At 56.0% G+C, this 27,246-nt stretch overlaps 1 protein-coding gene across 4 annotated transcripts; it reads left to right on the top strand.

Moving 5' to 3' along the window:
- The first annotated feature begins 6,321 nt into the window (after positions 1-6,321).
- On the top strand, positions 6,322-26,480 carry Arhgef16 (Rho guanine nucleotide exchange factor 16). Of its 4 annotated transcripts, none has more exons than XM_055615275.1 (16): positions 6,322-6,536; positions 12,940-13,044; positions 14,306-14,907; positions 17,233-17,278; positions 18,152-18,321; positions 19,669-19,725; positions 20,167-20,327; positions 22,408-22,560; positions 22,655-22,784; positions 23,140-23,214; positions 23,373-23,465; positions 23,865-24,016; positions 24,312-24,500; positions 24,982-25,055; positions 25,450-25,551; positions 25,958-26,480. In XM_055615275.1, the coding sequence occupies exons 3-16, from the start codon at positions 14,326-14,328 to the stop codon at positions 26,095-26,097; spliced, it is 2,124 nt and encodes a 707-aa protein (XP_055471250.1). In that variant the 5' UTR covers positions 6,322-6,536; positions 12,940-13,044; positions 14,306-14,325; the 3' UTR covers positions 26,098-26,480. The 4 variants fall into 4 exon arrangements, with proteins under 4 accessions (XP_055471250.1, XP_055471253.1, XP_055471252.1 ...); XM_055615277.1 differs by lacking the exon at positions 6,322-6,536 and adding an exon at positions 6,641-6,773; XM_055615276.1 differs by lacking the exon at positions 6,322-6,536 and adding an exon at positions 6,790-6,845.
- The last annotated feature ends 766 nt before the right edge of the window (positions 26,481-27,246 follow it).

Below are 27,246 nucleotides of genomic sequence, written 5' to 3' on the forward strand. Positions count from 1 at the left end.
AACATCATGGGGCCTGGAGTTTCTCTTCAGAAACGTGTTTGTTTGCTTGGAGCTGCAGACTGTGCTTGAGTAGCGGTGCTTGCTGGCAAGTCTGACAACCTGAGTTAGAGCCATAGGACCAACATGGCGGAAGGAAAGAACTGACTCCCGCAACGCGCACCATGACATATACGCCTCCCACACTAAATAAACAAATACATGCATTTTTTCTTTTTTTTTTTTTTTTTTTTTGGTTTTTCAAGACAGGGTCTCTCTGTGCAGACCTGGCTGTCCTGAACTTGCTCTGTAGAGCAGATTGGCCTCCAACTCTCCTGGCTTTGCCTCCCAAGTGCTGGCATTAAAGATATATGCCACTACTGTCCAGTGTAATTTTTTAACTCTAATTCTTCAATAGACACAATTCCATTTAGATAATTTATTTGTGCTTTGCCCACTTTGATGATTAGCACCTGTAGAGGGCCGTGGCTGCTTTCCATAAACTGTTGAATCTACTGGCAAAGTTCCTCATCATTTCACTGTCTGTAAGATCTGTAGTGATGGTTCTCCCTCTCTCTCCTTCATGATAATCAGTCATTTGAGTCAGACCTCTTTCCTTTTTGAAAATCTAGGGATATCAATTTTATTGAGCTTTTCAAATTATATACCTGATGTCTATTGATTTTTATGTTGTAGACTAATTTCCTGTTATTTTATTTCTTCTATTTATTTTAGTTTTAATTTATGCTAATTTTAAATATTTAAAGATAAAAATATAAATCATGATTTTAAAATGTCTTATTTTTAAAGTGCAAGCGTTTGAAACTGAGTGTTTCCTTTGAGGTGTCAGGTGTGGTGGTCTTGGTTGGGATTTCCACTGCTCTGATAATACACAGTGTAACCAAAAGCATCTTGGGGAACAAAGGGCTTATTTCATCTTATAGCTCAGAGTCCAGGGAAGTCATGGCAGGAACTCAGTAAAGACCGGTCCCTCCTTGTGTTTTGAGCTTTTGCTGTCGTTTTGATTCATTTTACTTCACAAATACCAGAGTTACTTTTGTTTTTAAAATTATCATTATTAGTATGTTAAAAATTATTACTTTTGTTTTTTAAAGATTTCTTCAAAAAATTGTAAAGCACATAAAAACAATCTCTAAATATTTATGCACATGCTTGCCTCTAGTGGGCTTCTGTGTAGACCTGAAATTACACATAGTATCTTTTTTTTTTTTTTTTTAAAGAAGACAAAACATTTCCCTGAGCTCTCTTGCAGAGTGGGTGTGTTGTAATACCTTCTTTCAGCTTTTGTCTTAAAACATCGTTATTTCCTTCTCAGTTTTTGAGAGACATCTTCACTGGGAACAGATGTCTTGGCTGACAGTACTGTTTCTTTTGCTCATGAGAGGTGTTTGTCCTGCCCTTGCTGTGCAGATTCTGACATCTAATTGGTGGTTACTTTTTCTCTAGCCCTAAAGACTCCCTGCACCATCCATTCATCTACCCAGCATGCTTTGCCTGGAGCATCTGCTGTCCTGAGGCTCTCTGATTGGAGGATCTGTGGCCCTTACCGTTATGATGAATATTATCATCAACTTGGAAGACTGGAATCACTCAGGAGGCGGGCGCCTGAGCATGTCTGTGAGGATGTTTCTAGACTGGGTTGACTGAGTTGGAAGACCACTCTGGATGTAGGAGACACCATCCTGTTGGCTGGGATCCCAAACAAAACAAAGGAGTAAGTGAACTAAGGACCAGCAGTAATTGCTCTCTGCTTTCTGACTGTGGCTGTAATGTGGTCCTGACTCACACTCCTAGGCCATGATTTCTCCACAATGACAAACTGTCCCTTCAAACCGTGAGCCAAAATGAGCCCCCCATTCCTCCAGTTGCTTTTGTTGGGCATCCTCTCCAGCAATGAGGAAAGTAGCTAGGACAACTGCAATGTGAAGTGTTTCAGAAGATTTTTATTTGTGTGTATCATGTGGGTATATGCTGCACCTGTGCAGGTGCCCTCAGAAACCAGAGAAGGCATCTGGGAGCTGACGTTACAGGCAGTTGCAGGCCACCCAACACGGGTGCTAGGAACCGAACTCGGGTTCTCTGGGAGAGCAGCAAGTGATCTTAACTGCTGAGTCATCTCTCCAGGCCCCATATTTTGAACTTTCTCTTTTTTATTGAAAATATATTCTTCTTTCATATACTACATCCTGACTGGTTTTCCCTCCCTCCAGTTCTCTCAGCTCCTCTCCCATCTCCCTTCTCCCCTGATCCACTCCCCTGCTGTTTCCCATCAGGAAAGAACAGGCTTCTAAGAGACAACAACCAAACATTGCCGCACGAGTTTTTAAACTCTATTTTATTTGGGTTCCTTAAAGCCTCTCCCTTCCAACCCCCAACCCCAGGAGAGAGGAGGTTAGTGGGGAGAGGGGCCACAGACCCCTGTACCTCTCCGGGCTGTTTGGCGTTGGCGGGTTCTTTGGGGGCTGTGCCAGTCTCCATCAAAAGCAAAGGCAGCAAGCCGTCTCTCTGTTTTTCTCCTCCACGCTGCTGTGCCATGAAGCATATCTCCAGGGTCTCTCCAAACTGCCACACCTTCTCTGGCTGGGCTCTCCTATTTCTATCCCTCAGAGTTCTAGACCACACCCTTCTCTGTGGTGCACAAGGCAGGAGTTACCAACTGGCAAAGACCACGACACACAAGAGACAATTATCAGCCCAAACTAAAAGTAAAGCCCAAACTAAAATCCCACACTTGGTATTAAAACAAACACATATAACACAACTGAGTGTTTAAAGAAATCAAACCTTGCACTACAAAACTTGACAAAACAAAATACAGTAAGACAAGGCAAAGCCCTCACACTGACGCTGGACAAGGCCATCCACAGGAGGAAGAGAGTCAGAGACACACCTGCTCCACAGTTAGGAGCCCCACTGAAACCCCAAGCCAACAGTCACCACGCATGCAGAGGGCCTGGTGCAGACCCCTGCGGGCTCTGAGAGCACACATAACTCCTGCTTGGGTCAGTGGGCTGCATTCTCCCTCCCTCTTGACCCCGACACTCGTTCTCCCCCTCTTTCACAGGATTCCCTGAGCTCAGAGGGGAGGGACCCTATGGAGACCTCCAATCTCTCTTCATGTCCGGCTGTGGGTCTCTGCATCCCATCTGCTGCTGGAGGAAGCCTCTCTGATGATGCCTGGACAAGGCACCAAACTGGTACTGTCACCCTGTCAGCATCTTTCCTCTTGCCCACCCCTTCCTGAGCCTCCATTCACACAGCCTGTGAGACAGCCCAACACTGTCTCTCTTTGGCCTTTTCGCTACACTTTTGGTTTCCCTAGAAGCCTGAGCAGAGCTGGGGACAGCTCAGCCGCAGTGCTGTTACCACGCACAGGGTCCCGGGCTCACACACGCCTGCATGCCCACACACCTGGGTTTAGTCACGCTACTTGTGTGTTCATGCTAGCTGCCTCAGAAGCGTCACCCACTCTTCCATCTCTTGTATTGCTTTCGGGTCTGCCTCTGATGACCAGTTTCCCCTTCCTCTTGGGCCCAGCCTCCTTCCTTCATGCAGCACTGTTTCACCTGGAAACCTCACACGTTGCTAGAATTCTGCCTTTGGCCAGCCTTTCACAAGTGCTGAGGACAGCGCTGGCAAGCTCTTGACTGGCCCTCAAAGGGCCGATTTACCCCTTCATGTGAGGGAGAGGAGCACAGCCTTCCAGGAGAGCTCCGCTGTCCCCGGGTGGGGCTGCTCTGACCTCTGCCCTGTCTCCCATAGACAGCAGGCTTCTTTACTTCGGATAGCTAGAATGAAGTGTCCCTCATCTATGCAGATTCTGTGCCCGGCCCAGCCTACAGGCTGCCCAGCCAGGGTGGTGACTACGGACTGGTGGGCACTGAACCAACGCTATGAAGGCTGGAAAGCTGGAATCCACCTCTTCTGCCCAACCTGAGGGCACAGAGGCCCTCAGAACAAGCCATATTAGGTGGTCCGATCCCGTCTCGCCTTCCAGATGAGCTCTGTGCAGGCTTTGACCAGGTACCCTTCATGAAGGTAAAGGTAGGTGAACAAGCCCGCCGCCCTCTGCCAATTACAGCTCTTAGAGGGAAATGATAGGACATTTATCTGACAGACAGACAGGCAGGGATAGGCATAGAGATAGATAATTTCAGGCCTCTGGTTTTCTTGACCTGAGACAGAGGCCTGGCCACTTGATACAAAAGCCTGCCAGGCTTTCCCTAAATAGAGAAAGGTGTCCCGTTCCAACCTGACAAATACCCTTGAAACAACGCCATCCTCCAGGAGGAGAGTAGGCTTCAGTCTCTGAGGCCCCTCTGCTTCGCAGCAGTGGGGGTCTTTCTCTACTGTGCCTTGCTATGTGCATTTGCGCTGTACACCTTTAACCCCAGCTCTTGGGAAGCTGAAGCAGCCAGACCACCATGAATTTGAGCCAGCATGGTCTGCACAATGATTCCAGGCCAGCCTGGGCTACACAGTGACACCCTGTCACAAAAAAAGGCATTTTTCATCTATCGATTCCACCTGCAGAGTTTTTCCCTGCTGTTAAAACTGTTTTGTGCTCGAGATTTTTTTCCCCCTGTCTTCTAATTCTTTAAGAGTCAGGTACCAAAGGAGGGTGTGATGAGACAGTGCCTAGCTGACATGCCAGATCTTGCTGCCCGGCCTTGGCCTTCCATTGGACATCAGTGTCCCACTTGGCCTCAGTTTTTCCACCAATTTGTTCTGTGACACACCAAGCAGCTTCAGGGAGGTGGAGTTGGGTGGGTGCAATACCCCACAATGGCCTTAAGAGGTCAGCAAGGACCAGCCTTTCCCAGGAGCCGCCGAGCAGCACATCTGCAGGGACCCAGGGAGTTCAGGACCCAGGCTTCAGGCCACAGGTCACTTTGAGCTCCTCTTCTTCCTCCAGTGACTGACACCCATTTGGGCCTGGCCCTGTGGCCAGCTAGTGCCCTGCCCAGATGATATCACACCGGAAAGAGCCGAGGATGGCACAACCAAACCACCAGCTTCAGGGCTGAGGTCAGAGGTAGCCCCCAGGCAGTGGCTAGGCGGGCATGCCAGCTGGGCACACCCCTCACACTGTCGTTGCCAAGAAAGCACCAACCCAGAGTCTCCAACATCACCTCTCTCAGAAATGGGATGCAAGCTCTTGGGCTACACTGCCCAGGCCACTGTGTGGAGAGTGTGTGTGGGCACCACGGCGTGAGGTCCCAGGTCTTTCCTGAAAAACAGATGAGCGGGGTGGATCAGGAAGAGGACTAGAACTGGCTGTGACCCAGGAGCCCGGGTTACACGCAGGTCACCAGACATTCACTGTGTCCCCCTCACACGCGCCCTGGGCTCTGCACGGTGCGTCAGGCAAAGAGCACAGTGAGAGACGGCTCTTACACGGTCCCCACGGGGAAGAGCTCATCATTGCTCATGTCGTCCTAGCGTGGGTGCGGGTCTGCTCTGATGACCAGGTTTTGAGGTGTCTTGGGGCTGTCAAACCATCTGAACACAATGTCGCATCAAGAAAAACTAAAATGCCAGACACAGTGGTGCCTGCCGGTAGGTAACTCCAGCTCTCAGGAACCTGGGGCAGCTTGGGGAGGTTGAGTCTAGGCTGAGCACATCAGGATGGCAGGGCGGGGACAGTCCTGACCACCCTGCCTCTAGGAGGCTCCTGCCGTTGGATGGGACTGGACACTCCCCGGCCCTGCCCTCAGCCCACCCTGGTCTGCTCCCCCCCCCCCCCCCCCCCGGCCATGTCCCCCCCCCTTCTCTGCCCTTGCGCTCACTGTGGCTCTCGACTGCTCTACCCCTCTCTCCCCTTCTATCTGTTAACTGCTCACCCTTGGGGGCTCGGGTTTGGTGGCACTTCGTCCTTTCCCACACGAGGGCCTGACCCCTAAAGCCCCCATCGGGGGCGCTGTTACAACCTCATCCTTGAGGACACTACATGGACTTGGTAGCTGTTTTCCTGAGCTCGGCAGAATCAAGGCCGGCCAGCCCTCAGGGCTCTCTGTAAAGTGGGATGGTGGTGGATAGGCTACGCCCGGAAGGTTGCTCTAGGAGAGCCTGGCCAAGGCTGCCCTGAAGCAGCCAGGTGCAAGGAACGCCGAGGGTGGGGCCTTCCAGCGGCAAACAGGTTCCCGCAGGCCCGGGCTCTCTCAGAAGGCTTCGTGGAGGAGGCGGCGGAGCCGGGAGAGGCGCAGGAAGGAAGCGGGCGTAGCAGCGGGAGGGAGGGAGGGTAGACGGTACCCGAGGGCGGACTCTGGCCGAGTTACCAGGCGGGTCACGTGAACGCAGGCGGGCACAGGTGGCGCGGCGCGGCCAGGCCAGGCGGCCGCGGGGCAGCAGGTGCCCAGGGCTCGCCCCGCCCTCCGGCTGCGCAGCCACCGGCGGAGCCCACCTGGCCCGGGCCCCGCCCGCCCGCTCGCCCGCCCGCCGCGCAGGAAGTGGAGAGGGCGGAACCGGCCGGACGCGGGGCGCGGAGAGCCAGCGGCGCTGCAGGCTGCGCCGGCCCGGCCGCCCCTCGGCGCGCACAGGTGAGTCTGGGGCCGCCCCCTGAGGCGCTCGGAGCGTCTCCGCCCCTTCCGACCCCGGCGACCATGGGTCGCGCCCCGCCCTCGCGCTGGAGCTTCAGGCCGGGGACTCGGAGCTTAGCTGCCCTGAGCCGCAGTTCGAGGGACACTTTGCAGCCGACGGGGTTAGACCATGGGACGCAGAGACTCCTGGGAAGTCCTGGGGGCGTGGAAGTGACTCTTCCGGGAGCTGGAAAGACGGTCTGTTTAGATGCGCTCCAAGAGTGAGGGACTTGACCCCCCTCGTGCCCTTTCCCCGCTTTGCTAGCCTTGGTGGGTAGCCCTCCAGCCGAGCTCCACAGTGCCTTCCAGTGGGAGGGGACTGCTCCGGAAAGCAGCGGGTGCCACTTACAGGCTGGACAGTGGGCACCTGGCCCCACCCCTGCCTTGGACCCCATATCTGTAAATCAGGAGCGGGGATGTATTTTGAGGTTGAGCTCGAAAGACGTACCTGGGCACAGGCTGGCCCCGGGGCAGGGATCTGAGTTGATGAAGGGCTGGTGGCCTCCACATCATACCTGGAGGCCAGACAGGCGCTGATAGCCTCTACAGTGGACGGCTTGGGTGTGTTGGTGACCAGCTGCAGGTACCGTGTGTGGGTCAGTTCGTGACATTATCCTGGCATGCCCAGATACCCGTGGCTTCCTGCCCAGGTGTGTGTGTGTGGACACTGGCTTGAAAGTTGCCATGTGTGAATTCAGCCAAGCTGCCCGGCGTATTCGGTCTGTGCTGCTGTGTTCTCTTCTGGGGACCAACACCGTCTGCCCATGCTCTCAGGATGCACATGGTCCAGAGGGAACCCTCTGCCCATGAGGTCACAGCACTACCTAGTGGAGGGAAGGGCTCTGGGCTTCCTTGAAAATAATAATAAGGGTTCAGTCACCCTGAGAACAAGATGGAGAGAGCTAGGCAGATGTTCCCTGCTACCGGCCTCTTCAAGCATCTGAAGCCAGACATCCCCCCTTTAGAGTTATTTATTTTACGGGTTTAAATGTTTTGTCTGTCTGTACGTATGGGCACCACAGGTGTGCCTTGTGCCTGGAAGTCAGAGAAGACCATTGGATTCCCCTGGGGTCAGAGTTACAGTTATGAGCCACATGTGGGTGCTGGGACTTGAACCCAACCTGGGAGAGCAGCTGGTGCTCTTTTCTGTTGAGCGGCTGGTTGGGATTCCCACGCTTGTTTGTGGAAGACAGACACAGGTCTGCTGCAGGGAAAGGGATGGTCACATTTCCGTTTGGCCTCTTGGCCTGGAGGTTTTGGTTTTGGTTTCCAGGTCGGTCCTGGCGTTGACTGTCACTATGTGACATAATGTTCAGGTGACTGTCCCTCTGTAGCACCATGAGTCCAGAATCCAGTCATCAACATCCAGTTCCTGGTTTGAGAACAACCATCTAGGTCAAGATGGGGCCGCGGAGCTTGGCTCCTCCCCTTGTGTTCTGGCTGGCGGGGGCTTGACCCAGGCAGGTCACATTCCCTCTGTCCCAGTTGCTTCTTACTTCCAGCAAGGGAAGACACTCACTCTGGGGCCAGAAGTTGGGGCACAGGGTGCTGAGAGAGCCGGCAAGGGGGTACCTTCTGTGGGCCTGTTTTTCAGCTGGCAAACTGGGATGGCCTGGCCCCAGGTTCCCATCAGGTCAGGACTCTGCCTCCCTAATCCATGCGCCTTTAGGGATGCTGCTTGGGCTTATGTGAAAGGGGAGTGGAGAGTGGTAGGGGGTTTCCTGGGCTAAGACTGGATGCGCCAGGTGGGGGAAGGGTGACTACCTAAGACCGCTGTTCCAGGAGCATTTGTTCCAGTCGGCTGGTACAGGCTGCTTTGTGCTCTGAGGAGCCTAGCCTCGGCCACAGAATGCCAATTGGTATGACCAGCAGTGTCTTGAGATGTTACAAATTATCTCCAGGTGGGCAGAACAGCTCTCAGCTGAGTTCCTGGGAGCTCAGGATTCTGCCCCACCACACCCACACACACTTGGAACTAGCTGCTTGGGTTACAAGCAAATTTTGTATGTGACTCCATGTCCAGCTCAGGCAGGCAGGATCACCTAAGCAAAAGGCCACCACCGTGGGTTGGCTGAGGCCAATCCCTGCCAGGTAGAGACGGCCCCGCCTCAGCTGGTGATGGAGGCCTCCATCAGGGCAGAAACTCAGGCTCAAGTGCTTTGGGTTCCTGTGACCAGCTCTAACAGGCTCAGACTAGGAAGAAATCAGGCTTAGGGAGCTAGAAGGCAGCACAACATGGATACCTGCAAGATTTGTAGGAAGCTGATCTGCCTGAAGGGGTGAGGGAGCCGAGGACCACACCTCAGTGGTCCTCTGAGATCTCACCGACTCTGCATGGGACCCTGCTCCATGACTCTGCTACTCCTGTGCTCCAGGGTTTGTTCCCACTGAGGTTTGTTTAGTGGTAAAGAGAATGCAGGCTAAGGCCTCAACCACAGGAGGCCATTTCCAGCCCACTCTGAGCAGAAACTGCTAGGAGTCGCCCCCACTGTTACATATGGACCTGCTGAGTGGCTCTGGCTCACTTTCTGCTCATTTTAATGAGAACCCCTGGGCAAATTGGTTCTCACAGAGTACCAGAGCTTCTTCAGTGAGATGTGAGGTGGGGCCAGGACAGAGAAGGTGCCAGTGCCATTTTGAGACCTGAGCCCTGGTGTTTGTGGAAACAAGAGAAATTAATCATCCCTGCATTCCAAAGGCCCAGACTTAGGGAGACAGTGGCCAGGCACCCAATTAAAGGTCCTCTACGTGGCGTCTTTGGTGGTGCTTCCATGCTCCCTGCCCAGAGAGCCTGGGGTGCCTGAGACAGGGAGAAGACACACCACCGCCCAGGTGGAGTCTGTGCGGCCTCACACCGACTCTCTGAAGTGCCCCTGGTAGATGGCATGGCTGGTAGTGCCCTGCAGGCCACTAAGAGAATCTGAGGCCCCTGTGCTGCCAGGGGTGTGGTGAACCAAGCAAGTGCCAGAAGTCAGCCAGTCTGGAGGAAAGGCTTCCCCACGGAGACATGGGCTGGAGCGGGCGAGCCTGTGCTCCTGGACCCCACAGGCCTTGCCAGCAGCAGCAGAAGCTAAAGCAGCTTTTGAAAGTTTCATGTCTGAGAGATGGAGGCTGAGGGAAGACAGAGGAGGAGGCTGAGTGGCCGGCAGCTGCCCAGGAGACACGTGTCTCACACGTGTGTGTGTGTGTGAGAGAGATTCTTACTGTCTAATAGATGATGTTGCATCTGTGAGACAACACAACACTGGCAATGAAGAGCAGTGAGGGTGCCAGGGAGCCCTTTGTGGGGGCACAGAAATGACAAAAGGCCGATGGCAGCATTGGAAGAAGGTTGAGTGGAGGCAGCTCCAAGGGAGACAAAGATGTAAGAAAAGTAAAGGGGGAAAGTAAGAAACTAGAGAAATTTCAGAGGCTTAGGTCTTCATTAGTGCATGTCTGGAAAGGAAACATAGTACAAGGAATTAAATAGTCAGGCCCAGAGCCCCAGGAGGAGCACAAATTCAAAGGCTGCCTGGCTGCAGGGTGAGTTCAAAGTTAAGCTGGGCAATCTAGCAAGACCCCATCTCAGCAAAACATCATAACAAGGTAAGGGGCTGAGGATATAGCTCAGTGGTATAGCAGTTTTCTGATGTGGATCCCAGAGTTGTCTCCCAGTAGGGATGAGGAGAGGAAAGGAAATTATCCAAGAAATAATATTAAACCACGTGCAGACACAAGCATAAAAAAATAGACACAGCTGGTTTGAAAGTCTACCTGGTGCCGGGCTCAGTGAGTGAGTGTGGGGCCCAAACCTTCTACGGGGCTGGTATAGGGTCAGGAGAAGTTCAGGTCACCATCTGAAGAAGAGAAGTCCAAAGAGTACCAAGAGGCCGTAACGGCAGCAAGAAGTGAAAAGGATGCTTCCAGATTCTAGAGGAAGATTGTCACCAAGGGGAAGCCCAAACCTGAGGAGAGAAAGCAGTCTGGCAGTCCAAAACCCAAGTCCTGCCAGGCTTGATGGCACACCTTTAATCCAGCATCCAGGAGGGAAAGACAGCAGATCTCTGGAGTTTGAGGTCAGCCTGGTCTATGTATAGAGTTCCTGGCCAGCCAGGGATACACAGTGAGACTTTATCTCAAAGAATACTAATAATAAAATAAAGTAATAAATAAAAGATCTGGGCCTGGAGAGACGGGCCAGCAGTTAAGAGCACTTGTTCTTGCAGAGGACCTGGGTTTGGTTTGGGGTCCTAGCACCAACATGGTGGCTTACAACCCTCTTTAACTTTAGTTCCAGAGGATCTGAGCCCCTCTTGAGACCTCTGCAGGCACTAAGAGTGCCTGTGCTGTCCGTATACGCATGCAGGCATACGTGCATACATATTCATACATGCAAACACTCATACACCCAAGACAAGTAAATATTTTTAAAAAAGGTTTAAAGACATTAAAAATCTGCCCTCAGCCCCTTCCTGAGACAGTGCCTTGTGTTTGGTTAGCCCTGGTGGCCCAAGGATAGCTGGAGCCAAGCCTAAGGAACGCCCTCACCCGCCCAACCCCCCCTCCTGAGGAAAGAGGGTGCCTGACAAGACCCAGAAGTGGCCCCTGCACAGAGGGGCATTGAGAAGCAAAACTGGACAGGTGGGAGGGAAAGTAACAGGGGAGCTGGCTGTGAAGGAGTGGAAATGATTAACAAAGGCAGGTCACTGAGCGTGGAGCCCTGTGGCTATGCTATGTATGGCTGGCGGCCCAGGTCCCCTCCAGAGAGTGGCTGGCATTCACAGAACTGTGTGGGGATGGGCCAGCTTCAGGATGTGTCCAGTAGGCCTGTCAGCGCTATTTGGCAGGACAGGTATCTATAGCCCCCAGCCCTGCTCTCTGGGGTCGCAGGCAGGTTGTTTGCCAGGCCTCTGGGTGTAGTACCAGGCTGGGAACAAAAGCCACTCCCCGCCGCCCCAGATTCCCTTTGGGCACCTTCTAGCCCTGCAATGGACTTTGCCCTCTGCTGGAGGAGGCCACCGCCTGCCAGGGGCCATGTTGTCCTGCAAGCCTGAGCTTAGGAGAGATGGATGTTTGCTGGAAGGAGGCAAGCTAATGATGCTGGGCCCTTCTGTGCGATCTGTTCCCAGTGACATGGTCACTGCAAGGGAAGAAGCCTGGCCTGGGACATCAGAAGTCAGTTAAACCAACTTCTCCAGGCCTCTGTGAACCAGGCCCATTAACATGAGCACAGTCCTACCCTACACCACACATGTGTGACAGATGCCAGCTCCCTGGGGGAGGCCTGGCGTGACTGCTATCTTCCTTAGCCACGGTGTGGAATGTCCTTAGGAATGCACCCTCCCTTGCTCACAGGGCCCCAGGCCGCAGCCTGCCCCTCCCTGGGGCCAGAGAGGTTCAGCTGCACTCAGCTTCGTGGGATAGTTTAGTCAAGAGAGTTTACCCTAGGAGAGCCTAGGGCTTCAGGGGGTGAGCTGGGTACAGCCAGCTTCCTGGGTGCCTATGGGTGTTCAAGCACTGTGGATTCATATCAGCAGTGTAGCCAGGCCTGCCCTGTCCCCTTCAGGGAGGGACAACTGGCACCATCCTGGGGTCTGAAGTGGGTGGGATGGGTAGGAGGAAGCTGTGACCTGCCTGGAGGCCAGCACCATTGCTTCCTCAGGCCCTGAACCATCCAAGCAGCCTTAGTCCCTGCCCTCTCTCTGGTAACTGTATGGGTAGCTGGTCCGGCTCAGTCTGGCTCTGTAAGGCAGAGCAGATAGGTACCACACCCTGGGATTGACCCTGGACAGTGCCCAGGGCAGATGACAAGGGGGCATTGTGGCCCCATGCTGAGCCTAAAGGCCCCCCTTTGGGGGTAGAGAGATGGAGCCTCATTTAACCATCTGAAATTCAAACTTCCTCCTTGCAAGGCTCTTTCTTATCAACTGGTTGGGGTTTTTTTTTTGTTGTTGTTTGTTTTTAATGAGATAATCTCACTGTGTATGTGACTCAGGCTGGCCTTGAACTCAAAGCCTCCTGTCCCAGCCTCTTTGGTGCTTCCACAGCCCTCTTAGGCTCATGTCATTTCAACCTATAGAGTTCTGAGCATATAAAAGGTTTTCTCTATGTTGGCTCCTTTGTTTCTAGGGAAAAAAAAATACAGGAAACGTATTTGCAGAAGGATGTTTCCCCTTTACATTAGGGTCCTGCAAAGTGCTGGCTTCCTTTTCACTGAGGCGTGAGATGCCAGGAATGGTGTTTGGTTCACGAAAGCCTTGGCTGCTGCTTTAGGACCGACCCCTGCATCCAGTCAGGAGTGTTTCCATGGACTTTGCAGGCTATTGAGGAGCCTATTAGGGCATCCTCGGATGAGGGCATTGTTCTTACTGAGCCCATTTTGCAGAATTGGAATTAAGACCAAGAGGTGGCACCTTTAATCACTGAGGACAGCAGGTTTCCAGCAGGGCGGCTCCACGCCAGAAGTGTGGAGGACCCCCGCCATCACGAGGTGAGTGGTGGCACCATGGAAAGGTGGCCCTCAGCACATTGGCCGGTGTTGCGTCCAGATGAGCATTTACTGAGGCTCCTGCTATGTCCGTGTCAGAGCTCTGTTCACCTCAGTCTCTGGGTCACAGGCTCATGGGATTTCCTGCCCAGGAGGGACACTTGTTCCTTCCAGTCACATCTCTCCTATTTGCCAGAGCCAACCTCAGGACCATGCTGCACCCAAGGGCACAGAAAATGCCAGTCCTGAAGAAAGAAATGGGACCTTTTGGAAACCACTGCTCAGGGCTGCCTACTATTGCCCAAGTGGTAGATGGGCCAGGGTGGCAGGACAGGGCCAGGTCAGTGCTGAGGAGAAAGGAGTCGGAGACAGGCTCGGGGCGCATGAGCTCCTGGGGTGGACAGGTGGCGTGGCTGAAGAGTAGCATTGGAAATGGCTGTCACTGGGCAGTGAGCCCCCACGGCTGACTCAGGCTGAAGCTACTGTTGCCATCCCACTTCACTGTGACCTGGGCAACTCCCAAGCTGACCCCTAACTTCAGAACCACGGAAAGTGCAGGTGTGTATTGGAGAGCGCTGTGAGGAAAGGTTTTGTGGCCAGCCTTGGCACTGTGGAGAACATGCTTGGCCAGGAGAAGGGGCAGCAGCCAGGCTTTACTGGGATCCTAGCTCTGCTGTATCTGTTGTGGACTGAGCAGAAGGCCTTGGGCAGATAGTGTCTTCTCCTTCCACCCTCCATCCTGCTTGCTCCTTATCATGTTGTCAGGGTCCGACATTTGAGGCATGTCCCCAGGAGGTCCCTGGGCCTCTGGGTAGCCCATCCCCTTAGCAAGAATGCAGAGCCAGGCAGGGCCTCACTGCTATAGCATCTGCTGCAGTCTTTAGAAACCATAATTGTTCCCATGAAAACCACACGCAGTATCTAGTCCTGGCCTCTGGGCCCAGCCACAGACCTGCCCTTATCTGCACCCTGTCCAGGACCTAGTAGTTGGGTCAGAGGAATCAGGGTAGTCCCTGAGGCACAGTCCAGCCATAGACTGTTCCCACCAGGCCCCTCATCTCAGAATAGCTGCCTGCCTGAGGCACAGAGCCTCCATCCTGAGATAAGCCCAGACGCCAGCTTCCCAGGTGAGGGTCCTGGTGACCAGCCACAGCCAGCCCTGCTGCCCTTGTCATTGCCAGGGAGCTGTTAGGCAATAACTGGACAGCAGGGAGGCTATATACAGGCAGCCCTTCTGAGCCTCTCACCTCTTGCTTCTCTCTAGGCCTCCTCTGCACCCCCAGCATGTCCCAGAGACATTCTGACAGCTCTTTGGATGAGAAACTACTGGAATATCGCTTCCATGCCGAGCTGCGGCTCGACGCCAATGGGAACCCTGTGCCAGGGCTGCCCATGGTCCGGAGCTCCTTGAGAGCCAGAACCAATGCTGCCTTTGAGCCCGAAGCCTCAGAACCCCTACAGCTGCCTCCAGGAGATGAGGAGCCACATTCCATCGTCCTCAGCACACAGAGCCCCGCAGCCCTCAAGATGGGCACCCAGCAGCTCATCCCTAAGAGTCTGGCCGTGGCCAGCAAGGCCAAGAACACACCGGCCCGCCACCAGAGCTTTGGGGCAGCCGTGCTCAGCAAGGAGGCCGCGAGGCGGGATCCCCGGCTCCTCACAGCCCCCAGCTTCTCCTTGGATGACATAGATGTGGACACTGGTGCAAATCTGAAGAGAAACCTGAGGACCCAGTCCTACAGGGCGGCCATGAAAAGCCTGGAGTCAACTGGCAGCAAGGGGGACCCAGTCCAGCTCGGTCCCAGGCTCCAGGCCCTCGCTGAGGAGACCGCTCAGCCTCCTGCCCGGTGCCCAGCCAAAAACAAGGTAGGGGCCTGCTGTGACAGCAGTGTTGCTAGAGGCTCAAGAGTTCACAGGCAGGGAGCCCGCCTGGTCCCGTGTCTCCCTCGTCTGTATCAAGCCTGGCTGCTGTCACTGAGCTAAGTGCAGGCTCCTGGCCATCCTACTTTAGTTGAATCTATCCACATCTCATGGCTGTGGCTGGAAGAGGTTGGATCAGGCCCAGGAAGTAGGGGCTCTTCTCCATCCCTACTTCCACCCAGAGTAGACAGCACAGGGAAGCAGACACTCTTGAGCCAAAGCATGGAGCCAGTCTCTCTGATGACACTCCAGCAGTGACAGGCTCAGGCTGCCAGTGGGACAAGGAGGGACAGTGGGTAGCCCTTACCTACCACCTGTCCCCCTGCCCTGATCTCCTGCCTGCCCTGGGGGGAGGGGCTGGGTGTAGCCCCAGCTGATCAGAAGAGCAGACTGGTGTCCTAGCTCTGTGAGTCTCCAGGTGTCTGTTGTGGACAGCCACAGCAGGAAGGCCATGATCAGGTAGTGGCCTCTCCTTCCACCCTCCATCCTGTGTCTGGGCCACATGGGGAATCTGTGTTTCACAGCCATTCATGACAGCTGCTTCCCAGGATATAGGGCTGGGGCCTTCTGGGCCTCTGCCAGGTGCTTCTCGGATTTGCTTAGGGGCACCCCAGGCACAGGGCTCGGCCATCTTCCAAGAGGGCCTGGGATGGGCCTTTGTAGCTTTGTCGCTGCTCACAGATTCCTGGCACTTCTGAGCTTCACTTTCCCCATATAAGAGATGGCCACCATCCAGCTGTAGCATACTCCAGAGATGAATATATGCCCTGTGTTGCCTAGAGCTGACACAGTGTCATGGGAAGAGCATGTCTAGAGCTGATACAGTGTCATGGGAAGAGCACGTCTAGAGATGCATACAGCATCATGGGAAGAGCATGCATAGAGCTGTATGCAGCATCACAGGAAGAGCATGTCTAGAGCTGTACAAAGCATCATGGGAAAAACATGCCTAGACTGTATGCAGCATCATGGGAAGAGCTATACACAGCGTCATGGGAAGAACATACCTAGAGCTGTATACAGCCTCATGGGAAAAGCATTCCTAGAGCTGTATGCAGCTTTATGGGATGAGCTGTGCACAGAGTCATGGGAAGAACATGCCTAGGGCTGTATGCAGCGTCATGGGATGAGCATGCATAGAGCTGTACACAGTATCATGGGAAGAACATGTTTTGCTTGGGCATTGGCTCCCTAGACCCTGAACCACAGTTTGGCTTTGGGAGAAGCAGACACCTGTCAAAATGGTAGCCCCCAGCACGCAGTATGGGCACCGCAAGCTTCCGTGCAGGCCAGTGGTGGCTAAGGCCATGCCTCCGTGCTTACAGTGCCAGCCACTGTCCTTCATCACAGTTTCCATGCCACATCTACCTGAGGTGCCTGGGCCTCAGGAGCTGCATCCGTGCCAGCACTCCCCCAGAAGCAGGGCTGCCAAGGTCTCACTCACTCATTCCTCAACTCCGCAGTGAGTGCCATCCTGAGCACACATTCCTGAGTTCCTGTTGCATGTGTCATGCGGGGCACCAAGCTGTGACTGCCCCGGGGCAGAGAGGGTACTGAGGGGGCATCGAGGGCTGGTAGGTTAAGGTGCAGGAGGCACTAAGAGCCTCCTTGGTGAGGGGACCCATGGTCTCAGGGCCAGGGAGCCGAAAGTAGAGCCTGGGGAAGGATTTGGAATGGAAGAGGTGAGGGAGTTAGGGTAGGTGAAAAGGACCTAGGCCAGCTGGATGGCCACCTTTCCCAACCTGTAAGGGGAGTTTTCAGGCCCCAGCTGGTTCTAAGGAACCGGAAGCAACCAGCCTTTACTTTCCTGGAACCGGCATCCCTGAGAAAACCTGGTGTTCTGGCCGAGGAGTGGGACAGTGTGGACATGCCAGTGCAGACTGGGGACCCCCAGAGTTCTGCCCTTGGTTTCTGCAGTTCCCTCCCCAACCAGTGCCAGGGCCAGACTAACCAGCGGCATCCTGCCCACCTTGGCTCTTCTCCAGACCCCCTCTTCATTCCCACCATGCCCCACTGTCTAGGTAACACCTCTTAACTGGGTCCCCTAGGCAGCCTTCCAAGGCTGGAGCAGGCCCCTGCCCTGAGCCCCAACTTTTACCTTTCCTGGTCTCTACTGTGTGAGGCTAGCACTTGATGAGCATCCTGGAGTCAGCAAAGCCCCCTCCCATCAGGCATCTCTTTACAATCTCTGGGCTGCCTTAGCAACAGAGAGGAAGCCGACCCATACCTCCCTCTCCACTGACTGCTGGGGTTTCTGTTTCTTGTCTGTAGAAAACTCTGGGGCGGAAGCGTGCGCACAAGGGCTCCTTCAAGGATGGTGAGTGGCTCCGGGGAAGCTGAGGGCTGAGCGTGGTCAGGAAGGGGTCTCAGTAGGGCCAGCCTGGATACTGTGCGGCCTGACATAATAAGATCAGCCTGGGCAGGACACAGCACAGATCCCAGTCTGTGTGACTGTGTGGCTTAGAATTCCCTTGGACTCCCAACTCTGTGACCCAAGGACAGGGGACAGACCAACCCCACATTATCTTGAACATCCTGTGGGACCCAGGTTGGATCATAAAGACATCAGGCCCCCAGAGAGGCAGATGCTCACCTCTGCTCTCTGCGTGGACTCTCCCTGGTGTGAAGAGAGCCTGCTGGGTACCACAGTGCATGAGAAAGTAGTAGCCAGTGTTCTGTCTGCTTGGTCCCACTGAGGCTTAGAAGTTTATAAGTTCCAAGACACGGTGTCTCCAATAAGAATGTCCTCCCTCCTGGCCACGTCAGCTCTGTGGGTGGCCACAGGCCAAAACACAGGATCCAAGCCCCTTCGAATTCTCTGGGAGACGCCCTGTGCGGAGCAACAGCACTGATCCGGGTCTCAGATGCAGGCTGATGGTAGCAGCTTCATGGGCCCACAGATGCCCTCGACTGGGTTGGCCCAGGCCAGGCCAGGCCCCACCTGAGTACCCAGCCCCCCTCACCCAGACAGAGCACAGCTGGCCACACACGGCTCCTCTTGGCCCGCTTGGCCTGACCTGCAGTGCCACATTCTGCACGGGCTGCTACCATCTCCCAGGCAGCCCTCCCAACGCTGTAGGACGCAGCGGGGCACAGCAGAGCCTGCGTGTTTTTGAGAGCTTTGTGGGGCCATTGGGAAGGCCAGGCCACTGCCAAACCCTCCTGCAGACCAGTGGCTCTCCTCCCCCAGACCCCCAGTTATACCAGGAGATCCGGGAGCGGGGTCTGAACACCAGTCATGAGTCTGATGATGACATCCTGGATGAGCCCTCCAGCCCAGGGGGTCCTCAGAGAGCGGACACCACCATTGTGGTCAAGAGCTACCGACCCGCCCAGCTCACCTGGAGCCAGCTCCCAGAGGTAAGAGTCCCACACCATCCTGAATGCCTAAGGGGACCCAGGGAGACCCCATGGCCTTCCCTTCCCCAGCTGTGGTGGTGTAGGCCCCTACAGGGAGTTCACACAGTTTCCCGGGCCACTGGGATACAGTTTGCCTGTGGGGCTAGCTGGGCTGCTTGGGGACATCACTGGAATGGGCAGTAAGAGAGTCTGTCTTCCTGTGATTGGAGCCCTGCTCTGTGACCCAAAAGGGCATTGTGAGTGCCAGGAGCCCTTTCCTAGGACCCTCATCTCATTAGGGCAGGAAAGGGCCACAAAGAAGCAGATAGAGGAGAGCAGCGTCCCACTCTGCCCACACTTCCCACGTCTGAAAATGGGATCCTGTCCAGGACATGAGGGCTCAGTCAAAAGCACAGTAGGACGGTGGATCCAGTGCATGGGGGACTCAGCATGAGGGACAGGGCTGGCTGCTGTTAGAGGCATGTGACCCTGCGCTCTTGGGTGTGGCAGGCCGTGAGGATGGTACGCCACCCTTTCCTCTATTTCAGTACAGTGGAGCTTCTCGCTTGCTTCCTGTGGGGGGTGAGAGGTCCCCCTGTGAGAGTGTCTACAGTAGGACCCCAGCCGGGGAGGGTCCAGCCAAGGGCTGCAGCCAGGCAGGCTCCGCTTCACAAGTAGCGATGTCCAGAAGTACACATTTATTATCCTGCTGAATGCTAGCAGCTGGGGGGAGGTGATTCCCCCCATCTGGGATGGGGCCCGCACCCTGCACCCCATCACATTGCCCGGTATTTAGGGCCTGGCCTAGCCCAGCTTGGAAAGCTGCAGGGGCCCGGGCACTGTTGACAGTGCTGCCCAGCTGTGGGTAGGAGGGCACACACCAAGGCCAAGCATCGTGGCAGCCCAGCCTGCTCTGACACGTTCTGTAGCAACAGGTGTGGGGAGCCACACTAAGGCAGCCTGGGCTCCCAAAGGGGTGAAGAGTGCAGGTGATAAGAGCCTGTGCCTTTCCTGGTAGGACTGACTCAGCTGCCAAGTGTTGTCTGACTAACTCTCTCTCTCTCTGACACACACACACACACACACACACACACACACACACACACACACACTTCCTCTGGACTCCCTGTCCATCTTCCTGGCCTTGTCCAGGGCTCTAGAGATGGAGTAGCATCATCCCGGGAGGTTTCCATGGAGAGGAAGATAAGCTGAGGAGACATGACAGCTGAAGTCTTCCGATGATGGCGGCTCTGCCGAGGCTTCTGCCTCCTCCAGGCTGCTCTGTACTGATCCGGGGGATGGAAGTGAGGGCCTGGCTCTGTCTGTGGGGCCTGAGACCCATAGCTCTGTGGGCTGCACTCTCCCCAGGTGCTGGAGTCAGGTGTCCTGGACTCACTGTCGATGGAGGAACGCAAGAGACAGGAGGTAAGGACGGGATGTGCTGAGCTGGCTACAGCCCAAACTGTCCCACACGGTACGCTGGGAGTTAGAACAGAAGCCACAGTGATGCCTTCCCCTCCCCTGCCCTACTGGCCACCTCATGGGCCAGGTGCAGTGATGGCTAAAGACTGAGCCCCTCAAGCAGTGTCAGGGAGGGGCCCGCCTTCGCCTCCTCAGGCAGGGACCAGAGTCCTGGCCAGAGACGAGGAACATGGCTCAGTAGTAGAGTGTTTGCTGCCAGGTGTGACCCTGTGCTCCATAGTCTCCTGAAAACAAAGTTCTGGCCACCTTCGGGCAGCTTGAGCTGATGAGCCAGCCATGTGGGGCTGTGGACTCAGCTGTGTGGTGGCCATGACAGCCCTGTGATGGATCCCTCCCTCCCTCCCGGACATGTTCTGTCATCCTGAGCACCATTTTCTCATGCAGGCCATCTTCGAGATCCTCACGTCTGAGTTCTCCTATCTGCACAGCCTAAACATCCTGGTGACAGAGTTCCTGCAGTCCCAGGAGCTGAAGGCCACCATGACACAGACAGAGCACCATCACCTCTTCTCCAACATCTTGGACGTGCTGGCGGCCAGTCAGAAGTGAGCGCCCTGTCCTTCCACACCTATGTCCCCCTGAGCCCCAAGGATTCCACTTCACCTTACCTCCAGGAAGTCCTCACTGGCGATCTCAGAAAGCTCTGGGTGGGCCCTGAGTTGCATCTGTGGAGGAAGCTTGGAGCAGCCACTGGCTTGAGATAGACCATAACAACCTGTAAGAGCCCTTGAGAGCTGGTGGTGGGGATACCATGGCAGGGGGCACCCCAGACTCTCAGGAAAGGGAAAGTGCTTCTCTTGTGTCCAGCCCTATACTACCAATGGCCGTCTCGCCTCAGTCCTGGGCATCAGCAGTGCCCACAGTGTGCTCACCCAGCCCTCTGGCAGCCTCGAGTTGCAGAGGTTCAGAGGAGGTGCCAGGTGTGCAGCGGCATGTGTCTGTGTGGGTGTGTGGACGAGTGCCTGCGTGTGCTTTGTGCATGCCTTTGTGTATCCTTGCGTGCTGCCCAGGGGCATCTCACCCCAGCACTAGGCATATTGCCGTCCTGCGTTTGCTCATGCCTGTATAGTGCATACATCGTTGGCCCCAGTCATGTGTGTGGGGTCAGCCCTTGCTACTGCTGCAGTTTGATCCAGGAGACCCTGAGACTCCCTGTCCCTTTAGCCTTGGTTTCACTATTTAATGAGGCTGGTGCCTTCTCCTGGGCCTCAGTGGGGTCAAAGAAGAGTAAGGGCTAGCTGCCAGTCTGGGCCCTCCAAACAGGATGCTGGTTCTGCTTGTCAGGATGAGCCTGGCCCTCACAGAGCGCACTGAGAGGCTGCTGTTTTGGGTGACCCCTCAGCAAGTTTCAGAGTGATGTAGACAGAGAACAGGACTGACTGCCGTATCCCTGCAGACAGGGCCTTCCTGTAAGAGATTCGGTGGCTGGCTGTGGGAACTACCCACTCCTGGCTCCTCGGAGGTGGGGGGTGTCCTGGGAAGTGACCTCTCATTCAGGCAGACTCCTGCCCCCAGTGTGGTCCCACGGTGCTGTGCAGCCTCCAGTCGCCCAGCATGGCCGTTGCTGTCCTGGGTGGGGCTCTCTAGCCTCCTCCCTAGCCATTCACAGTGGTCTCCTCTGAGAACTGGTACTATTTGGGGCCACTAGGGGGAAGCTGGGCCTCCTAGACCTTTCCAGGAAACCCTAGGAATTACACAGAGTGGCCTGGCCTGCCTGGTGGGCCTACATCCTCAGGCCACCTGAGGGCGGCTTCAGCTCATCCATGGGGCCATGTGCTTCTGAGCTTCTCTGCCAGTTAGATGGCTTCCCAAGTGCCAGTGGCTCTCAGAATGTGCTTGCTTATAGGAAATGAGGCCACTGTGGGCAGAGGGTCTGTCAGGGGCCAAGGGCCCATCCCATGCCTACATCCAAGCTGGGAAGGCTCTCCTCCCAGCCGCCTGAGGTAGGGCCTAGAGAGGTGGCCACTGGCCCCACACAGCCGGTGGCCAAGGCGTGGAGAACCCTGGGCCAATCCCTGACGGCATTTGCTCAGTTTGTCATCATCCTGCCTGGGTCACTGAAGGTCAGAGGCTGTCAAGGACCGAGGCCTCCCCACTTGTCCTGTATGGGCTAAACTCCCATGCTTGCAAGGAGCTTGGCTGGCAGAATCACCTCAGTTTGAAGACCCTAGAGAGAGGTGGCTGTCCCTGGTCCCTTGGGGCCCTCCTGTGCATCAGAGAGCTGCTGCATCTCTGTCCTTGAGCTCACACCCAGAGACAGACATGGGGCGGGTGTCACAGTGGCGGTGTGGAGTGGATCTGTCACCGGGCCCCAGACAGCCTGAGGTACACATGGAGACCCAGCCCCGCAGCTGAAGCAGTGCAGTGAGGCCCCACAAAATGGAGTGCAGTCAAGGCACCTCCACAACTGTTCCCCACCCCCAACTCCATGAACGTGGATAGTCTGTGAAGCCTTGCACGGAAATGTAGCCCAGCCTACACAGGTTCTGCCCGACCCATTGGGTAGCTGCAAGAGCCACCTGTGTGAGTGTTTTCGTCTGTATCACGTGTCTGTGGAGGTGTGTGCACACACCCCCTGGAACCGAGCCTTCTCTTCCCCAACCACGCCCCACTCCAATGCTGCAGGTTCTTTGAGGCCCTGGAGCAGCGGCACAAGGCACAGGTGTGTGTGGAGGACATCAGCGACATCTTGGAGGACCATGCTGAGAACCACTTCCTCCCTTACGTGGCCTACTGCTCTAACGAGGTCTACCAGCAGCGCACCCTTCAGAAGCTGTCGTGAGTGTGGCTTCGAGCTCCCAGCCCACCCCACACAGTCCCCCCTGCCCAGCCGCTTCCCAAAGCCAAGGTGACGGAGTGTCCCTGTTGGCAGGAGTAGCAACACAGCCTTCCGGGAGGTGCTGAGGGACATCGAGAAACGGCCCGCATGTGGGGGCCTGCCCATGATCTCCTTCCTGATTCTCCCCATGCAGAGGGTGACCAGGCTGCCACTCCTGACAGATGTGAGTGTCCTTGGGGCTCGGGTGTGGCCGTTGCCATGGGAACCCCTGGAGGCCTGCCTTCAGTGTTACTCTCGGACCTCTTTCTTCACCTCATACATCTGTAATTGGGATAATTGCAGTGCGCAGAAGACGGTGTGATTAATCTTGACCACTTTGCGGTCTGTAACCTGATACTGTAGCCTGTAGACCTACGTTTAGGCACACTCACCCTCGGCCTGGCAAAAACAGCACCTCTCCTTTCCACCTGCCGTTTGTGGTCTGTAGACACACCGGTGGGCCCCCTCACACTTTCCAAATCTGCCCCATGCCGGGGCCCGGAGGGGCTCCCATGCTTCCCAGCTGCTCTGTCCCGCAGACACTCTGCCTGAAGACGCAGGGCCATCCTGAACGGCATAAAGCTGCCAGCCGTGCCCTGAAGGCCATCAGCAAGGTGAGGCGGCTTCTGCCCCAGCCCATTTGACAGGAGGGACCCCGGGTGGGGTGCCGGTGGGTGGTACTGATGGGAACAGGGGCGGGATCCAGGCCATTGTCACCTGGAGTGGAACATCCAGAGTCATGCCTGTGGTATTCCTGTAAACAACTCCGCAGCTGGTGAAGCAGTGCAATGAGGGGGCCCACAAAATGGAGCGCACAGAGCAGATGTACACACTGCACATGCAGCTGGACTTCAGTAAGGTCAAGGTAGGCGCTGTGCCCCCCCAAGCCCTTACTCTGGGGTCACAGGCTGGAGCAAGTGGCCTCTGGGGACACCTGCCTGGGAGGGATGGCTAGGCCTGTTGGTCTCCCCAGGCCTCGGTTTCCCACACGGAAACGGAAATGTCAAGGCCACTCCAAGACTATCCCCTACCCAACTTACGCAGAACATTCCACAAGCACCCAGAAAAATCAGGGCTGGCAGAGGCTGTCCTGCAGGTAGGGCCCACAGGCCTGTCATGGGCCTGTGGGCCGACTGGCCGTTCCATAAGGCTCAGGCGTTCTCCATGCGGTCCTGACTGCCCGGCATGCTCAGGGAGGCAGGGACTGTCCCTACCACCCCCTTTACTGTGGGTCAGCTCGTCCATCTGTCCTCTCTGTCCCCAGTCCCTCCCACTCACCTCCTCCTCTCGCTGGCTGCTGAAGCGTGGAGAGCTCTTCCTCTTGGAGGAATCCAGCATCTTTAGGAAGATTGCCAGCCGGCCCACATGCTACCTGTTCCTGTTCAGTGATGTCCTGGTTGTCACCAAGAAGAAGAGGTGGGCACTGGGCTGCTGGTGCCAGGCTAGAGAGCAGCTTGGTGAGGGGGTGAACCTGACCCCGCCGACCTTGGCATTCAGTGCTGCATTCACCTCCCTTGGCATCACTTCACTGATCAGGGTGACCCACGCCTCTATAGAATTGGGTCTCAGCTCGATGCAGGCCGGGGTTTCCCTCCGTGGCCACGGAAGCTCCTGGAAGCTCTGTCTCCAGACCCAGAGGACTAGTCTGAGGAGCTCTCTTGTGGCCAGTTGACCATGGCAGGAGAGGCCTGACGATTCTGTGTCCCCACAGTGAGGAAAGCTACCTGGTCCAAGACTACGCCCAGCTAGACCACGTGCAGGTCAAGAAGCTGGAGCCCTCGGAGTCCTCGCTGCCAGGAGGCAGCAGCCGCAGCTCCTCCGTGCCCCACCCCTTCCAAGTGACCCTGCTCCGCAACAGTGAGGGCCGCCAGGAGCAGATACTGCTGTCCTCTGACTCATCGTAAGATGTGGGCCGCTGTGGAGGGGCACTGTGCAAGCAGGAGCCCCGTGAGGAAGGATGTGCCGAGCTGTTTGAGAGCCTGCGAGTCAGTGCCAGGCAGGGACACGAGCAAACAGCCTGCAGGCACACCAGATGAATGGCTGTAGTGCCCCATAGCCAGGGAGGGAGCGCCAAGGAGAAGAAGGGATGGGTGTGGATGGGAGTGATGGGAGTTTCACCACTGTCAGGTGGCGTTTAGGTCAAAACCCCAAGGGAGGGAGGGAGTGAGGCAACAAACACGGGGATGGGTGCTCAGTCAGCTCAGCTGTGCAAAGGTCCTGAGGCAGAATCCTCGTATCGGGCAACAAGGTCAAAGTCAGGGGCTGAAGGACAGCGAACCTCAGGATGGCAGGGCAGGGCAGCAGTCAGCAAACATAGAACAGGGGTTCATGGACCGTAAAGAGGGAAGCAGGGCCTCAGCTATACGCCCTGTGGCCCACAGGAGTGACCGGGCCCGCTGGATCACAGCGCTCACCTACAAGGAGAGACAGTGGCACGGCCTTGCCAACAAAGGAGGTGAGTATATGTATGTGTGTGTGTGTGTGGGGGGGGTTACAGGGTCATACTGGGCTCCAGCTGGTTTTGTCTGGATCTTACACCACACCACGGCCTCCGAGGGGCACCTCACTTGGCAGCTGGACCTTGGCCTGCTGTATGTGCTTGTGCCTGTATCCACGTAGCCTCAGCTTAAACGGATTGATCCTTAAGAGGCCTGCTGTCCTGGGAACAGAACAGGCTGGGCCGCCACTGTCACTTTGGCCCTGAATGGTCTCGGGAGAAGTCTGTCTGCAGTTGTCTGTCCTGCACCCCTAGAAGGCCAGGCTTCCCAGGGACAGCTGGTGTCAGGCATGTGTGGGAGAGAATGCTGCCCGGGCGCCCTCTTGGCCTAGCTCTCCCTCTTTGCCCCCAGAACTGCCCCAGGTGGAGGTCACCAAGGCATACTTTGCCAAGCAGGCTGATGAGATCACACTTCAGCAGGCTGACGTTGTCTTGGTCCTGCAAGAGGAGGATGGTGAGTGTGGGTGGGCAGGGGCCTGAGTGGGTGCCAGCCCGGCTGGGCTGCAGCAACCAGCACAGGCTCAGCCCGCCTTGGCCCCCTAAGAGTTTCCTCAAAGGGAGGACTGTAGGTACTGGAATCATGGGGTAGAGTGAGTTCATCACTCAGGGCCCTGAGTGAAGCAAATGGGTGCTCCCCACGCAGTGGTCCCAGCATAAGGTCACACTGGTGTGGTGGGAGCAGCCCCTTACCGCTCAGTGATGGACTCCTGGGAGGCCGGGAGCCCACGTTGCCTTGAGCAAGGCCTCCTTGGCTGGCTCTCTCCCTCCCCCCTCCTCCAGGAATGGCGGTTAGTCACCCATGCTCTAGAACCCTCAAGAGCAGAGGTGGAGAGGACAGAGCCCCTCTCATCTGCATGCAGGCTGGCTCCATGGCGAGAGGCTTCGCGATGGGGAGACAGGCTGGTTTCCCGAGAGCTTTGCCCACTCCATCACCAGCCGTGTGGCCGTAGAAGGCAATGTGCGCAGGATGGAGCGCCTACGGGTGGAGACAGATGTGTAGCCGGACAGCGCAGCGGCCAAGCCATGGCGGACACAGCCTCAGTCCTCCGACCAGCAAGTGGTCCTGCCTGCCTCCAAGGAATGAAGGGGTTTGTCCCAGGACGCCGCTCCATGCCTGGGCCTTCCCACGGCCTCATGGCTGAAGGCAGCGCACTGAATGTCTCTAGATTCCACTGCTCCAGGGACCCGCATTCTAGGAGGAGCTCAGCCTGGCCTCTCTCTGGCCCCAAGGCCTCAGCCTAATAGCATGTAAAGCAGGGCTGCTGCCTTCATTGAAGACTACATAGCACCACCTCCCAGATGCACCCCTCCTTCCCATGTTCTGGTAGAAGGTGACTGGAGGAGCCAGCAGGGATTTCAGTAACATTAAAGTATTTCTTTAAAACCTGGGTTTACATCTGAGCTTACGCCATAGCCACTTGGCTCAGTGAAATCCCGAGGTATGACAGGTGGGTGGAAACCAGCCTCCATCGGTCACCAGGGAGCCAGGGGGTCACAGCAAGGCTCTGCTTGTGTGGTCAGGGATGGCAACAGCAGGACCTTGTACCATAGAATCCTCCCCTTCCCACTGGGCTCAGCCTGGCTGCAGAAGCAACAGATCAGCTGCAGAGTCCCTCTGGCCTGGGGAACAGCTCTGCCTCAGGACAGGCTAGGGCCAGCTCTTCCCCATGGCCTCCATGGCCCAAGGCAGCCAAGTCCAGGCTCAGCCTGACACCAGTCCTCACCAGGCTGAGCCTTCACCCACACATGAGTGGCTGCTTGGAAGGGAGGGCCAGGCCAAGAGTTCAGGGAGTAGGTGCGACTGGGTTGCCTGAGGCGGGGCTCCGTACCTCCTTCAGCCTGAGAGGTGAGTACCTCCATGTTCCCCACCGCAGTGTGTGTGTGAGGGGGACAGCATGCTGGTGGCCGTGGGGTGGTGAGTACATGCTTGGGTGCTGTGTGTACACTGGTGTGTGCTGTGCAGAAGCACGGGGACCTTGGTGTGGACCCACTCCCCGTGGCCTCCGGTGTGTTCCTCCCACTGATTCCTGCGGAGCAGCTGCTATCACCACGTGCATTCAGCAGGTGGAGTGAGGGGACTGGAAGGCTGTGGGCCCCGACCTTGGACCCGTTGTCACTATAGACACCTGGAGCAGGTGACCCCATTCTT

This window comes from Psammomys obesus, unplaced genomic scaffold (genome assembly GCF_907164565.1).
Source record: "Psammomys obesus unplaced genomic scaffold, mPsaObe1.curated_primary_1811, whole genome shotgun sequence".
Taxonomy (NCBI): domain Eukaryota; kingdom Metazoa; phylum Chordata; class Mammalia; order Rodentia; family Muridae; genus Psammomys; species Psammomys obesus.

What these genes read in the sequence shown, in the direction of transcription:
- Arhgef16 (XM_055615275.1), top strand. Translation starts at nt 14,326, where the DNA reads ATGTCCCAGAGACATTCTGACAGCTCTTTGGATGAGAAACTACTGGAA. An exon ending in CTGCTGTCCTCTGACTCATC is followed by an intron (nt 24,501 to 24,981) that starts GTAAGATGTGGG and finishes TGTGGCCCACAG; the next exon opens with GAGTGACCGGGCCCGCTGGA. An exon ending in GGTCCTGCAAGAGGAGGATG is followed by an intron (nt 25,552 to 25,957) that starts GTGAGTGTGGGT and finishes ATCTGCATGCAG; the next exon opens with GCTGGCTCCATGGCGAGAGG.